General features: G+C 59.0%; 1 protein-coding gene and 1 long non-coding RNA gene across 26 annotated transcripts in view; both read right to left on the bottom strand.

The window, feature by feature from the left end:
- Positions 1-1,689: 1,689 nt before the first annotated feature.
- Positions 1,690-15,452, bottom strand: part of TCF3 (transcription factor 3) — an 81,888-nt gene continuing 68,125 nt past the window's right edge. For 8 of the 25 annotated variants that reach the window (XM_087769001.1, XM_087768996.1, XM_087769000.1 and 5 more), the window contains 2 exons: positions 14,285-14,523; positions 1,690-2,767 (listed from right to left, as the gene is read on the bottom strand). In XM_087769001.1, the coding sequence (XP_087625127.1) occupies positions 2,328-2,767; positions 14,285-14,523 (679 nt within the window). In that variant the 3' untranslated portion in view covers positions 1,690-2,327. Of the gene's footprint in view, positions 2,768-8,984; positions 9,422-10,272; positions 10,418-10,985; positions 11,213-14,284; positions 14,524-15,452 lie in introns of those variants that run through there. The other 17 variants (XM_087769002.1, XM_087769005.1, XM_087769008.1 and 14 more) reach the window with 7 other exon arrangements.
- On the bottom strand, positions 8,985-10,266 carry LOC148054358 (uncharacterized). Its single transcript, XR_015707276.1, has 2 exons — positions 9,525-10,266; positions 8,985-9,444 (listed from the first exon to the last, which is right to left on the bottom strand). It is a non-coding gene; the product is annotated as an uncharacterized LOC148054358 (long non-coding RNA).

The raw sequence follows: 15,452 nt of genomic DNA, 5'->3' as shown, positions 1-15,452 counted from the left end.
CACCCCCTGGCCTGGCAGCTCACATCTCCAATTTCTCAATAACCAAGGTGTTTGGTGTCTTGAAACAGTTTGGCTCATCTGGGCCTGTCCTGGCTTTTATCCAGCTCAAAGGAGAAGAGCAAACAGGTGCAGCCCAGGCTCCGGCCACACGGCAGCGGGACCCCCGAGGCTGAACTAGCTCTTCTACGTGTGAGCACGCACGAAACAGCCCCTGTGAGGAGGGAGCGAAGGCAAAGAGGATGAGGTGAGGCACATCAGCCCGGAGAAGGAGACAGAATTAAAAAGACGATCATTCGATGCACTCGGCGCAGCTCGGGAAGGGCAGTGTGCTGCCTCAGAGCTTGCTCGCTGCTGAGAGAAGGGCAGCCAGGGCTCAGTGAGATTTAACCAGCTACTGCAAGAGCCGCTGCTCGGTTAATTTGGGCTGTTTTTCCTGCTTGGCCGTATGTGAACAAGCTCCGAGCTGGAGAAGCACAGCAGAAACACAGGCAGCAAACCTGAGAAAGGAGGGCTGCTTTCAGGCCGCATCTCCTCTTTGGACCCAGGGTCTCGGAGAGGGCCCGCGAGGGCTCAGCGCTCCTGGGTGCAGCTGCCACAACTCTGTTTCCCCCAAAAGGTAATCGCTAATGTGCCGAGCGAGCGGGTGGCGGAGGGCTAACCCAACCACTGAAACCACAAGGGTTGACGCTATGACAATTTGGGGAAATACCTGCTGATGGGAGGGGCAGCACGTCGGGGACCTGCCCGGCGAAGCCTCAAGGATGAGGGCAGGGAGAGCCTGGCTGGGCAGCGCAGCGCAGCCGTGGCTTTGAAGATGCTGTGGCCAGGACTGGGCCCTTGGCAGAGGGTGACAGAGAGAGATCCCACGGGATTCAGCCTGGCCAGGGCATAGCCGCACCCCACGGACGAGGCTGGGAGGGTGAGGACCTGCAAGGCTGGGCTGTCTCCTGGTACCGGATCCAGCCCATTCTTGCAGGGTTTAAGCCCTCTTCAATGCTTTGCCACCTCGTTTTCCCACTACCAGCCTACGCCGGGCTCCTGGTATGGGCTGGGTGCGTTTGACCTGACTTCCAACTTGCACCCTGCCGGTACCACCCTCACTGGGTGCTCCCCAGGCCAAGGCACAGGCAAGGAAGCAACAGCCGTGCTGCGACATCCCCTCCTTCCCCCCAGGCAGGGGCTGCATTCCCAACACAAACCTTTCCAGCAATAAAAAGGAAGATGAGATCTCTGCTACGTGTAACCCGGGCTAAAACGCCCGCCGCCGCAGGAGAACAGCACCCTGGCGAGGTGGCGGAGGACCCCATCGACCACAGCAGAGCCAGAGGAGCAGCTGTGCTGCGACACGGAGACCCCAGCACCTACACGTTCTGCCAAGGCGTTTCCGACGGCTGCTGGGGAAGGTGCCCAGATCCCATGGTGACGGGCAGCGCTGGAAACCTTCACCAGAGGCCGCACGCAGGGAGGGCAAGAAGCGCCCGCAGCGCGTGAGTTCCAGCTGTGCCACGGTGCCGATTCAGGTGGGGAGGACCCGTGCCCACAGCACAGGAACAGAGAGCGGCCGGTGTCGGAAAACCTGTCTTGTCTTGTCTGTCTGGTTTTTTGTTTTTTAGTACAAGGTAAAACCTTTATTACAACTTTTCATTCATCGGTATACAACATCTGAAAGACAGATATGGGGAAAAAAAGTAATATTGTTATAAAATGTCACATTTATTGCTACATTACTGTTATATACAGGACAGTTCTCAAAATCTACTTTAAAAAAGTTAGGATTATTTAAAAATTCCAAATAATCCAGCCAGCTGTTTTGACACTTGTATAAAATTATTTAAAAAAATGAAAACAATTCATATCTTGAGGCACTCAGAAACACAATTTTATCCCCCAATTGTGATTCATTTCAAAGAACAACGCATTTCCCCACCCCCAAATACTTTATTTTTTTTTTTGCTGGGTTAGGCATATATATATATATATTTACTATATATATAGTTCAAAACTATAATGTGTATCTGATTTAAGAACAAGGATTTCAGCCACTTAAGTACATCTGGATTTACAGGTAGGCAGCATAAACATCAAAAGCAAGGACCATTTTTTTTTTTTTTTGAAGGCCAAAAACCAAAAACCAACCCAAAACTTTCTACGGGGTTAAAAATAAACAACTTCCGCAGGCATCTCCCATCTGCTCTCCCACCCCCCCGTCCTACAAAAATATATAGAAAGAGCGACCCAGTAACGCTTCGTTTCCCCAACGAGCTGGAGCCCTCCGTACAAAACGGGTCATTTCCTGCAGACCGCGAGGTCCAAGCGCGTGGTTGGGGTCATCCCTGCTCCGCTTCACCAGGTGCCTCTTTCTCCTCTCCCGGCAAATTAACCACCGCTGGCGGGAGGGCGCACGGCTTCCCACGGCTCCTTCCCGCCCCGAGAGGCCCCGCGTTACCAGGTTTGCTCAAAAGCTGGTGGGTTTCAAGTGATTTGGGAAGACGTGGCACCAGGAAGGGGGAACTGCGGTGCCGCCGGGTCGCTGCTGCGGGAGCTCCGTGTCTCCGCAGAGCACAGCCCGGGGACGCAGGGCGCAGGGATGCTCGGCGGCAAAAGGCCTCGGTACCCGGGACGCCCCATTTTGAAGCACAGATCCCTTTGCTCTCCCGTACCGGTGCCCGCAGCTCCGCTGTGCCAAGATGTAACAGGGCGCGAGTTTTATTCCCTCTCCTTCCAACGCGGCGGGTGCTTGGCTGGACCAGGGCGGCTATTGCAAGACCTGAGGCGTACAAAAGCAGAGGAACAGAAACACCGGCGTGGAGATCCACGGCAGGGCCACCTCTTGCCCCCCGAGGGCAGGATGCAAGATGGACACAGAAGTTTTGGCAGAAAGGACGCCTGCGGCCCGCACCGCCCTCCTAACCAGAGATGACCTCCGCGCTCGGCTCACGAGAGTCCTGCAGGCAAAGGCACTGCAGCTGCCAGCTCTCCAGACGGGGCAAATTGCCCTGAAGACCAAACCTCTGCGCAGAGCACCGGGTCCCCCACGCCTGCCCTGAGGGCAGCGGGGCAGGGAGAGGCAGCCGTGCCACGGGACCGACCTGCAGCATCCACCTCCCAAATCCTCCCGCCTCCGCCCCAGCAGACGGGTGGCTGGTGGCACGGTTCTGCCCCCCCCGCGAAGAAACCCACAGTGGCTGCGCACGAAGGGACAGAGCTCACAGGTGCTGCCCGGAGAGACTGGGGAGCGCAGGAGGAAGGAAAACACACCTCCAGGCTTGGGGCGGTTGAAGGAAGCCCAGCCAAGCCAAGCCCGAGGCTCAGGCGTTAACGGAGCAGCCCGTAGAGCCAGGCAGCAATGAGGTGGGACCCAGCTTCTCCATTCAGGGGTACTGGGGGAGATGGCGCGAGATGAAGGATACTGGCAATGAGATGCCAAGCATCGAGCAGAAGGCACAGGAGGGTGAAGGGTGCGTGGAGGAGCCCTAGGACCAGGCCTTGCCCCTCCAATTGAGTGCTCAGCTCCTGCAGCATGAGTTGGAAGGGGTGTTCCTGCGGTTTCACCCCTCGTCTAACCACCCTCGGCTCCAGGGCAGACGTCCTGAAATGCTTTTGGAGCTGCTAGAAATGAAGCTGGACCCTGAGAGCAGCAGGGAGCGGGAACTCGGCAGTCACGGACAAGAGCAGGAGAGAATGGGCTGGGCTGGGATCTGGAGAGCCCCGGGGGAGAGGAGAGGGGGTTGCATAGGATTTAACAGGGCAAAGACCTTGTGCAAGCTTGTGGTACGGAAAACAGGTCTTGCTGTTGCTGGTGTTGAGCAGGAACGGGGGAATCCAGTGGCCACGGCTTGCTCCAGGTTAGCCAGCACTGCGCCTCGGGGGCTGATGGCTTGTCCTGGCCCAGCTCCAGTACCAGCTTTGCTTCACCTCCCCGTTTGCAGCTCTTTTCTAAAACCCCAGGCCAGGGGATTGCTGAAACCGGAGCTGGCCCAGCGTCACCAGCACAGCACAGAGCAGGGCCATGGGCTGCCCTGGCACTGAAGCTGGCAGCCTCCCCATGGGAGCAAAGCTGAGGGATGCAGGGGACTGGGGGTTTAAAAGCCTCCTGTTTCTCAAGGCCGAGGGGGAGGATGCGCTGAATCGCCCACCAAAGGCTGTGCTGGCTTCAGCGGGTCCACGCGTGAGACACAAAGGACCTTTGAGAGCAGCTTCTGCACCGAACCTGAAATTGCCGACTCCTGGGGAAACCCCAGCCTGGTTCTGTCCTTCCTGTTCAATCGCTACCGGGCAGCGAGCGCAAAACCTCTAGGAACCGGCTCCTCACCGACACACGGGCCAGGGGAAAAAGCTGTTCGCTGCAGTCACAGCTGGGGAGGTTTCACATCACACTTCTGCGCTTCTCCGCTGGAAAGGGCAAAAACCCCAACCCGCCAAAGCAGCCAGACCCCCGGCCCTGGAGCGAAGGCGCACAGGGAGGGGGCAGCAAGTTGACCTGGCGTGGACCGGCTGCCGACAGCCAGATGCGGGATCTTGGGGTGCCCAGCTAACTCGACTGCCCCGATTCCTGCAAACCGTCTGCCCAGGCCCTGCTGCGCTCCCAGGCCGGAGCTCAGTGCAGACAGGAGGGACACAGACTGGGATCCCGATGTCCCAGGTCCCGTCCCTCCTGCCAACCCACCTCCGCAGGATACCAGGGCAAGCTGTAAAAGCGGGGGAGCCGAGAGCCCGAGGAGATGTTGGCAAAGAGCTGGAGCTGAACTCAAGCCAGGCAGTTGCTTGGCTGTGAGTGGGTCTGACTGGCGGGTCACAGGCAGGGGAGCGGCTGCCAAACCAGGGGTTAGCTGGAATTTCACTCCCCGGGGCGCGCTGGCAGCAGCTGCGGGGTTGTGAGCAGGAGCAGGCAGACTGCCACCACCTCCCGTCGATGCCGAGCACTGCCGGTCCGAGCCCATAAAGGTGCAGTCTCTGGGAGGCTGCAGCTGTTTTGCTCTGGGGCAAAAGCAGGTGAAGAGGGAGAAAGAACAAAAATCTGCAATTTTTACTGTTAATAAATCGGATTCCAGACACTCCCCAGCACGTGGTGGCACGCACAGCACTCAGGCAGGGTGTGCAGGGAGGCAGGGGGCTGCTCGAGGGGGAGGAAAGAGGAGGTCCCTTGGGCCAGGGACCCGAGGACTGCGCCCCAGCGGCTGGCCCTGCCACACAAGAAGCGTCCCACGGCAGCTCTGCGCCTGGGCCCCCCGTCCTGCTGTTTGACCGCGACGCAGCTCAGCTACTGTGGCCTGGGAAAAGAGAAGCTAGAAACCGCGCACGGGGGAAGGCGGCCTCTCCCGATTCCCTGCCTGACAAAGGAAGCTTTGCAGGGGCTCCGTGGCCCCCAACGCTGAGGGGCACGCAGCCTAGGAGACCCCAGGCGTGCAAGGCTGAGAGAGAAAGCAGAAAACGGAACGCCACCCTGCAGCACGTCACCCACCCGTGACACCTCTCTGCAGCACCACCGCCGCAAGGGACACGCGGACAGGCAGAGAAGCAAGTCTGGGGAGAAAAGAGATCCGTAAGACAGCACAGTTGAATGCCAGCAGAGCCGGGGGCTGGGGAGGGCGCGGACCCTGGCCCTCTCCGACCATGACACCTAAAGACGAGAGTTTCATTGCGACAGGCTGATATGTCAGGACTGGCCCGGTGGTATTTTGGGGACAGCACCTGACAGTGCTCATTTTTAGAAAAGCCACTTTCCCTGGCAGGTTACAGGCACCACGCTCACACTGAGCCAAACACACCGGCAAGCCAAAGTGATTTTTCCTTGCTGCGCTCCGCAATTGCTCCCTACGGACCTGGAGAGCAGAGGTGGCGCCGAGGCTGCGCTGGGCTGGCGCAGGCAGCAAGCCTGCGCCATCGGGGCAGCTCCCGGCACGGCGCTACCAGCCCCAGACATTGTGCTTTCCTGCTGGAGGAACCAAGATCTCCTCCAACCCCTGGCACCGGGGGTTTACGCTCAAGGACCTTCGTCCAAGCTTTGCCAAGGAAGTTAGCTGGTTTTGCTGTCAAGAGAACAGCATCCAAGCCACCTCAATGCAGATGAAAAGCCCCATCTCTGTTGGTTTGGGGACGCTGGGGAAGGCTCTGTCTCGTCAGGAGTCCCCCCTGGCCTGCAGAGCGGCAGCCAGGACTCGGAGGGGATGAAGGAGTTCAGCAAAATTTTGAACAAATCATAAATGTTCTCAAATTTCCAATTTTGTTGAGTTTCTGGATTTTTCCGGACTACAATCTCTTTTCTTTAAATCCAGTTGTACATGACTGCCACCTCAAATTCTTGTTGTAAAATCAAAGTGTTGGGGAAGCACTTTTTCATTTTTTGGTAGGGTTTCAAGCTTGCCAGGGCTGGGGCACTGCTCCATCCCTCCCCGGTCCTGGGGCAGCGGCACTGAGCCAGCAGAAAACCTCGAGCAGCCAGCGCCCTGCCGGCCCCAGCGCTGTCCTGCCGACAGGGCAGAGACGCTCGCGGGATGAAGCAGCATCTCAGAGGCTGCAGAACGCAGCCGATGAGTCCCCAATTCCTACCCGAGAGCATGAATCAGGGTTGTCTGAGCATCCGGACCCGGCTGGGGGGGTACAGAGGGGCACTGCCCCCTCCCTGCGTGTTTTACCATCCCCAAACTGAACTCGCTCCAGTATCCGAAGCACAACCCGACCCGGCAGGATGCTTCAGGAAGACACGGCTTTTGCTGCAAGGGAATTGCTCCACAGGGGCAAGGCTGTCACACACGGAGGAAAAACTCATCCATCTCACGCTGGCCAGCACTTAAGCAGGCAGAAGAACCCAAGGGAGGGAAGAGTGTCATAACCTGATGAGCTAATTAGGCTGAAACATGTCTGTTGACACAGGCAAGAAGACCGTGTGTTCCTGGGCCGCAGGGACGCCAGCCACTGACCTTTCCCAGCCTTCCTGGGGACAGAGCTGGAGGCTGCGGTGCTCTCAGGCCTCACCACGCAGAAGCGACGGTGGGAGCTGCGGGCTGTGGGCAGGGAAAGCCAGGAACACCCGAAGCCTCAGAGCTATGGTTGGACCTTGCAGAGTCCCAGGGCAGTGCCAGCGCCAGGGGCAGAAGGGAGAGACGGTCCCATGCTGCTCCGGCACTTGTAAGTGGCTCCTCTCTGAGATGCTACAGGGGCTGCGCCCACGGTACCTGGGCGTAGGTGGGAGATGAGCGATGTCCTAAGCATTTCCAGTAGGCTTTGCTGGAGCACAAAGCATAGCTACAAGCACAGAGGAGCAGCAGGAGGTTATGCCAAAGCCTGGGGTGCTAGGAAGTGCCACAGGACCTAATCCTGTTCGCCAGTCCTTCCCTTTCCCCGTGCCAAAGCAATACAGCTTCCCCAGGAGCACAGGCCAGAGGAGCAGAGGGGAGAGATGGACCCTGCTGCTGGGGGTCCTACTGTACCCGCTGTCCCCATGTCCCCCCCAGGCCAGCAACCGTGCCCCGTGAACTATCCTGCCCGCCTGGGCTCTGCCAGGCAGATCTGGGCAGCAGCCGGCCCCAGTCCGAGAGCATTACAGACACTGCTGAGATGGGATTTAACATCGCCCTGGGGGAGCTGACCCCTGCCTGCAAAGCTGGGAAGAACCAGGCACAAAATGTTTCAGAAGGGGAAGGAGAGGGAAGAAACAAGAATAAATTCCTGGTGGATGCTTTTCTATTGCCAACTCCAGAACGGCTGCCGCAGCTCAGCACCGCTGAGCCCCTCTTCATTTGCTCCCGCACCTCTGGGGCACCCTGCCATGCGGTGGGGCTGCCGGGGGTCTTCCTCCCGCTGGGCGCACAGAGCGGTCTGGAGTGACACTGGGAAGCCCTCGGAGAGAAGGCATCACTGGCCCAGCTTGGCTGCTGGAGCATCTCGCGCAGGACGGGCGCTCGCTGCTCCCCTCCTTTCCAGCACGGAGAGAGGAGACCACATGCAGGTGACAGCGGCCACTCTGCCTCCCCGCGGCAAGCCGGGCAGCAAGCTGAGCTGGGTTTGCCTCCAAGGATGCTTTGGAGATCCGACAGCGGGCAAAGGCAGGGTGTGAAACCACCCCTCTCCCCAAGCCTGCAGCGTTTTGCACTTCCAATGGTGGTGGCTCCAGCATGGGGAGAAGCTGCGTGGAGACAGGGATCCTGCTGCCGGTCACGGCTTGCTGAGGGCTGGAGTGAGCGCACGTGCTGCGTAGCTGCTCCCCTTCCTACCGCCTTGGGCTCCACTGCCAGCCGCCAGCGCCCACGGGTCCGTCTGCTGCAAGGTCGCCGAGCATGGTGTCCCGCTGCTGCCTTCGCTCCGTCTGCCTCTGCCTCTTCCCAGTCCTCCAGCTTTGTTCAGTTTGTCTTTGTTCAGCGCTGTCCCTGGAAGCGGCCTCTGACAGCGGGCGTTTGCTCAGACGCACGGGCAAGAGGTGCTTTCCTCTGCCCTGGGCTTTCCTCTTGCATCTGTGTTGCTTCTTTGCTTACCTTGGAAGCACCCCGGTCCCTCGGTTCTCTTCCACCCCCCAAGGCCCGCTCTCTCCCGGCAGCTCGTCCTCCCCATCACGACGCTCCGGCACAGCCACGGGGCACCTCCTCTCCCAGGCGGGACCGCGGCCTCCGGGATCCTCCAGGAGTAAAGCAAATCTTGCAGAGACCCTTGATGGAGCTCGGTCACCTCCCGGGGGGAGCGGGAGCACCGCTGAGGGATACTGCTGCAACTTGCTTTGCTGTTTAACTTCCTTTTCCCAAATCAGAAGTGGCCAAAGCAAAGAGATGGTGAATTCAGCACAGGAGTTTGTTTTTTTTTGTAATGGAAGGTACAAGCCAGGCAAGGAAGAACATCCCCTCGCTGTGGCTACATTCGCTTTTAGTGGCTTTCAGAGCCGAATCTGAGAATTCCTCTCTTTATATCCAGTCTCTCTTAATACAATTTTAATATTCTGGTTGATCCTAAAGATGCAACGTTAACTATAGAAACAGCAGCAGAAAAGCGTGGGGTACAAGACATTTTTTTATACAAAAAAAAATTCTTTTCGTTGCTTACAAAACATATGCAAAAGAAGCTAAAAAAAACCAAAAGGCATTGCTATTTGTTCTACATAAAAAATCTCATAACTAATGTTCTTTTTTTTTAAAAAAGAAATATCAAGCTTAGGCACAATTTTGCTGCTGGCTGCTTGTGAACAAGCCAAGAGAACACGCCACCCCCTTCTAACTGAGTGATATGTATTGACTGTTCCGCACTTTATACTTAAGGCAATTTTTTTGTTTTCGTTTTGTTTTTGACAAAGTGTTTTTTCCACCCCTTACGTCATGCCAGGATCCGTCCACGTGTGTCAGTATTAGCAGTACTAAAGTTTATGGTTCGAGAAGGTTGCAGGTCACACCGAGGGTTTTCTTCCTACAGATCTCTCTATCCAGAGGAACAAAAAGATCTACAAATAAAAAAACCAAAAGCCTGAAGTGAGAGAAACCCAAATGAGAATAAAACCCTGCTCCTTGCGTGGGGAGGCCGCAAGCCCCCTGCCGCAGCCTCACCTCTGCAGAAGTCGGCCCCGAGGGCTCGCCGTGGCTGCAGCGGAGCTGAGACACAAGCTCGCTATTCTGCCAAGACGTCGGCTTTGCCTTGTTGTTTTTTCAGGGCAGCCCCAGGCACCCACCGGCGCGGGGGACGTCGGGGGACCACGGCCCCTCCATGCGCTCCGGGGCGCGCGGGTGCTCCGGGCTGAGGCATCGCGGCCCCGCACGGGGCAGCCTCCGAGCCCCCGCTCCTGGACATGCTCAGTCCCTCACCGCCATCCCTGCACGCTCGGGCCAAACGGGCTCAGCCGCTCCCGGCCAAGCACGGGGTTCCCTTAAAACCAGGGACAGCCCAGCAGCGCCTGCGCCTGCCACGGTCTCGCTGGGGGAATTTCACCTTCTGTGTCCTTCTTGGCATTTCTGGGACCTGCCCATTCCCTCCCATAGGGCCGCCGGGCAAAGGAGTTGCTGGTTTCCAGTAGCTAACTGGGGCAGAGCTGGGAGGTGCAGAGCAGAGCTGAGCTCGCTCACGGTGGTGAGAGCACCGAAACCCTCCGTCCCGGCTACGGGGCTGCACCTCTCCTGTGGGGCAGAGGCTTTGGGTGTCCACGGATGAGCAAACGACATGGACGTGCACGTCATTTACTCAAGGTAAATTACGAAGGACGTTGGCCGGCGCCAAACGAGTGGGGCTGAGCAGCCAAAGCAGAGCAGCGCGCATCGGAACCGCAGCGGGGTGCTGGGATCACGGGGCGGCGGACGGTACCTTTACATGTGTCCAACAGGATTGTGACCGTCTCCTAGACCAGGATGTGAAGCTGAAAGTGTCATCTGGGGATCTCCTACTACTCCGGACACTTTCTCCTCTTCCCGACGCTTCAAGCAGGCTGCTTTAGGGTTCAGATTGCGCTCTATGCCAAAAACAGCAAGGAAGGGAGGGAAGCGACCTCAGTTTGGGCAACAGCATCGCGCACGGCAACAGCATCCGAAAGAGAGAGCGAGGACAGAGTCCCAGGACAGACACACGGGACCATGCGAGGAAACAACCTCAGTGCAAGCTGCTCTTTGCCTGCCGCTCCTTGCAGTGGCTGCAGTAACTTGGCCGGACCCCTGCTAGAGCAAAACCCCATGCCCGGCTGAAACACCATGCCAATTTAAACATGTGCTTGCTTACAGAGAACCCCAAGTGCCTCAGCCGGCTCTCGGAGTTGAGGACTGAGTTTTCCAAAGCTGCTTAATGGGGTCCAGGTGCCAAATTCCCATTAAGCATGAGGGGAGACGGACAGAGAGGCCTCAAATCCACCCCAGGCCGGGGCTTTGGAAAGCTCAGCCTGCCGCGCGGTGCACCCGAGGGTGCCGCTGGCGATGCAAACGCACAACCTGGCACCCAAAGCAGGAGTCACAACAGAGATGCACGCGCACGCAGAGACGTGGGGGGAGAGAAAGGCCCCGAAATGCACCTGCCAGCTGTTACCATACCTCGTACTTGCTGCTCCAGGCCCAGAATGACCTGCACCGCTTGCTGTAGGATGATCAGTTTGGTCTGTGCTTTGTCCGTTTTTAAGTGCATCTGACACATGCGTCCCAGTTCTTTAAAGGCCTCGTTAATGTCCCGCACACGCACCCTTTCCCTGGCGTTATTGGCCATTCTCCTCTCCCGGTCCCTCAGATCTTTGTCCTCCAGTGACAAGGCCTCGTCTGTACTGCTGGGTTCATAGCACCACAGGGATTAGTCAGGGGGGTGGTACCGAGCGGGGGGCTATATGTTGCCGTGCTGGTAGTGCTTCTGGTGTCCACTGGAAACGGCTCAAACAGCCTCACTTTGCAAAGCCAATTCGTCTCGGGCGCTTCCTGGAGCGGCCCGGGCTACGCGGGCTGCGCGTCACCGCTGCGAGTCACGGGAAGGTGCTGCCAGCACGGGGCCGGGCTCCCGCGGGGCTGGAGGGTGCTGCCGGGGGCGAGGGCGGGCAACGGATGCAGTATCGACACCGACACCTCCCCTCTGCAAAATTTTCCCTTCCTGTTCGTTTTTGGCTGAAAACTGGAAGTTCGAGGGGGTCTCAGCCAAAAACATTGGGTTCATCCCCCAAGGAAAGACTTTTTGGCAGAAAGCAAATCCCTCTTTGTAAGGTTTCCTTCAAAAATCCCACCTGCAGCAAAATCCTCCCAGTGAAGGCGTTTCGGGCAGCCGTGCCGCAGCAGCGTGAGGGCAGCCTGGCCCAGCACCCTCTTACGGGTGCGGGGCAGCACCAGGGGCAGGAGCCAAGTGCCCCTGGCTGCTGCCGAGGGTCAGTCTCGGATGCAGACACTGAATCCAGGTCTTTCAACACAGCCAAAATCACTCTGGAAGGGAGTGGTTTTCTTTTCTAGGCACAGTCAGGAGCTTTGGGAGAGCCTCCACCGCTGGCAGCACCCCAGGGTGCCCGAAACAGGCAGGGACAGAGGGGAAGGCAGAGTCGTGCTGGCAGCATCTTAAACCGTGGCCTCGCCTGCAGCCTGTCCCCTGCAAACCCCCAATTTACTGTACAGACGACCTTCTCCCCCAGAGCAAAAATTCTTGCAGGAAAAGACACCTATCTGAGGAGGGTTCTTGGGTGAAACCTGGCGCTGGGACAGACTGTGGCCTTCGGCTCCAGGGGAGCCACACGGGGATAATCAGCTCCAGGGGAGCCAAGCAGGGATAAGCCTTCACTGAAGAGGGGCCGCAGAGTCAGAGCCTTCCTGGGTGCGCTGGGGGTCTGGAGAGCCTCCAGACAGTGCCCGACTGCGTGGAGGGAGAGCAAGGGCTCCCCAGGCAAGTGTTTGCCTGCGTGGGACAGAGAGTTGCCCGCTGTCCCTGCCTGCATCCTCTCCTCGCTGCCTTGTCCCTGCCCGCGTCCTCCCCTTGCTGCCTCGGTGCCCCAGCTGGCACTGCCACCTTCTCTCCAGCACGCCCGGGATGGCTGGGAGGAGTGGGGCCACCCGAGCCCCTCCACGGCAGGAACCCAGCTCGTTCCTCCGAACGCACGCCAGCAGCCGCGGTTCCTGGCTGGTGGCTCCCCCCAGCAGGGACACAGCTCCGGCAGCGCCCTGCACGCCGCAGCCGGGCAGGAGGGAGCCGTCTCCCCACCACCGGCAAGTGCTGCTGGCGGTTTGCACAGCCATGCGGGGTCCTCCAGGTTATGAGGACGTGCGGTGCCTCGGCTGCCTTGTGCCCCGCTCAGAAGGGGCCCCGACCTGCCTGCCTGGCTCCCCGCAACGCCCCCCAGCCTTCTCCTTTCCCTTCCTGCCCCGTTAGCTGCGGACGGCAGCGGGAGGATCCTGGCAGCCCCAGCTGGGCACGCGGGGACCCGATGGCCCCGCTCCTACGGCAGCCCGGCAGGACAGGACCGGGGGGTCGGCTTCTCTCCTGCAAAGCAGCCCGAAGGCCAAACCCGCCAGGGAAGGGACACCCTAGCTGCCTGCGCTAACGCCTGCTGACAGCAGCACGCGGGGCTCGGCTCGCTTCCCCGGCTGCGTCCAAGAAGGGTTTAAAAAGGGACAAGCGTGGGAGACCAAAGTGAACACGGTGCCAACTCTGTCTAGCCCCTGCCCCCCGCCACCCCTCGGCTCCTGCCTCGACCGCAAGCAGCAAGTACAAGGTAGAGAGTGGGACGACCGAGAGGTCACGGCTGGGGACTGTCTGTAGGAGATCGGAAAGAACAGAACCAAAAAATAAAAATTCAAAATAAAAAATAAAAAGGAAGGGGAAATTAAAAAAGAGACAGGAAAAAATATACATGTTATGAAAGGCAAAAAATTACAAACTGAAGAGAGGCACAAAGGACTCCAACATCAATGCAACAGCAGAGGCCAGCAGAGAGGAGCACAGCCAGGCACAAACCACCGATGCGTGTTACAACAGCCTCTGCAGAGAGAAAGGGGGTTAACCTGCCACGGCACCCTGCGCAGCGGGGCCGGGAAGCGGGAGCATGCACTGCGGGATGCAGGAACAAAGCAGCGAAGTCCTCCGGAGCGGGAAGCCAAGCCCTCCGCTTCCCCTCCCACCGGGACGCGGCACCCGGGGCAAGCACGGGCGCACACGCGTGTGGGAAGGGAACGCGCGCGCCCTGGCGAGGGGGAGAGCCTGTGTGCGCCCACGTGCAGCTCCAGATTCTGCTAGGGATGCGCAGTGCTCCCAGCTTGTGTCGGAGACCAGTTTGTACAGGCAGCGCGGGCTGCCCAACCCCGGGCTCAGCGTCTCCGTCCCGCTGCCCCTCGCACGGCTCCAGCGATCCCCAGGGGTTTGCCGGGTGCCTGCAAACCCAGGGGCACGGTGGTGGGGACAGGAGCGCAGAGCCCCGTGCTGGGTGGGCAGGGAGGATGGGGCACTGCTCACTGCCGCTGCAGGCAGACGGGCTCTGTGCTTGGAGCAGCCCTCAAAGAGATGTCAGATCTGGGCCCCCTTTGGGAGATTTACTGGTTTTTGGTTGTGGTTTTTTTTTTTCATTTTGCCGGCCAAGCAGCTGAGCAAAACACCTGGCTGCGGGAAAGCGAGGACGGCGCAGGTGCCCCCTCGGGGATCAGCATGCAGCACACGCAGTGGCAGTGGGGAACAAAAGAGAGAACAGCAGGGATGCAAAAAAGGGGGGGGGGGGGGGAAGGAAAAAAAAAAAGACATCAACAGCCTTGGGAACCCAAGGCCACAGGGGAGAGAGACAGTGCGAGGCACCACAGCACGTGTCACAGGAGACAGACAGACAGACAGCCCCGTGCCGATCAGATACGTAAAATATCACCACTCCGGGACCCTCACTGACCTCTAACTTGTTGCTCCAGGTTCAGTATGACTGATACGGCCTGGTGTAGGATTAGCAGTTTGGTCTGCGGTTTTTCGCTGTTTAGGTGGAGTTGGCACATGCGTCCGAGCTCTTTAAAGGCCTCGTTGATGTCACGGACCCGCAGGCGCTCACGGGCATTATTGGCGACCCTCCTTTCTCTCTCTCTCTCGGCTTTTTGCTCTGGGGGAAGAAGATCGTCCTCCTCATCCTCATCTTGACTAATGGTTTAAAATAAGAACGAGACAGGGACATTCCTCGCGTGCACTCTCAGCACTGGTCAACTCACAGAAAAGAAACACACGTCGAGGCACCGAGACGCCAAGCCCCGCACGTGGCCCCACGAGCCAGGGTGCTGCGCCCCCGCCGGGACGTGCCGGCCCGGTGCCCCGCGCTCAGACACGGGGACGCGCAGTGACTTTGGAGAGAAGCAATTAAGGCTCTTCTTCTGCCTCATTTTTTTTTTTGTTTGCTTTGTTTTTAAACAACAAAGAAAGATACCACAACAATGCGATTAAGGCCTGAGCTTGTTGCCGGGAGGTTGCAGGGTGGCCCGGAGAAGGTGTGGGGGCCAACCCTGGTGTCCCAAGCTGGCGTTTTGGGTAGATGCAGCCCTCTGCCTCCAGGGCAGGAGGGGGCTGCGGTCTGGCAGGAGCGGGGCTGGCACTGCCCCTCCGGGCAGCATCACCCTGGCGAGGTCTCCAAGCCGATGGCGAGGTTGTAGACAAGCCAGCGTGCTGGAAGGACTCTACCTGATCCGCTGCCACATATCTGGCTGGATGTGACAGAGGATACAGGAGCCCGAAGCAGACAGCGGAGACGACCCAAAGCAGGGAGGAGGTCAAAACCTTCCCCGCCCCTGGCCGAGGGGAGCTGAGCACTCGGGCCTTTCCACGCACGGCCACAAGCAATGCCCTGAGCGACCACGCAGGCGGGCGCAGCTCATGGGGACAAGGCGCGAGCCCTCTGCTTTATGAGCACGGGGAAGCCCTGTGGCCATGGGGATGGGGACGGGAGCCAGCAGGAGAGGGCGGCAGGGACCTTTCCCCAGCACGGCCCAAAGCGGGCAGCCGCGGGGAAGCAGCAGGAGCCCGGGCTGTGCCACCTCTGCGAGGACGGACGAGGCTCCCGCGGTGGGCAGGGGCTGGTG

Source organism: Nipponia nippon, unplaced genomic scaffold (assembly GCF_047370975.1).
Source record: "Nipponia nippon isolate SJK-2023a ecotype South Korea unplaced genomic scaffold, ASM4737097v1 scaffold_31, whole genome shotgun sequence".
NCBI classification, from domain to species: Eukaryota; Metazoa; Chordata; class Aves; order Pelecaniformes; family Threskiornithidae; genus Nipponia; species Nipponia nippon.
Note: the sequence above shows the minus strand (reverse complement) of the source record. Positions and strands in the feature narration are given on the sequence as shown.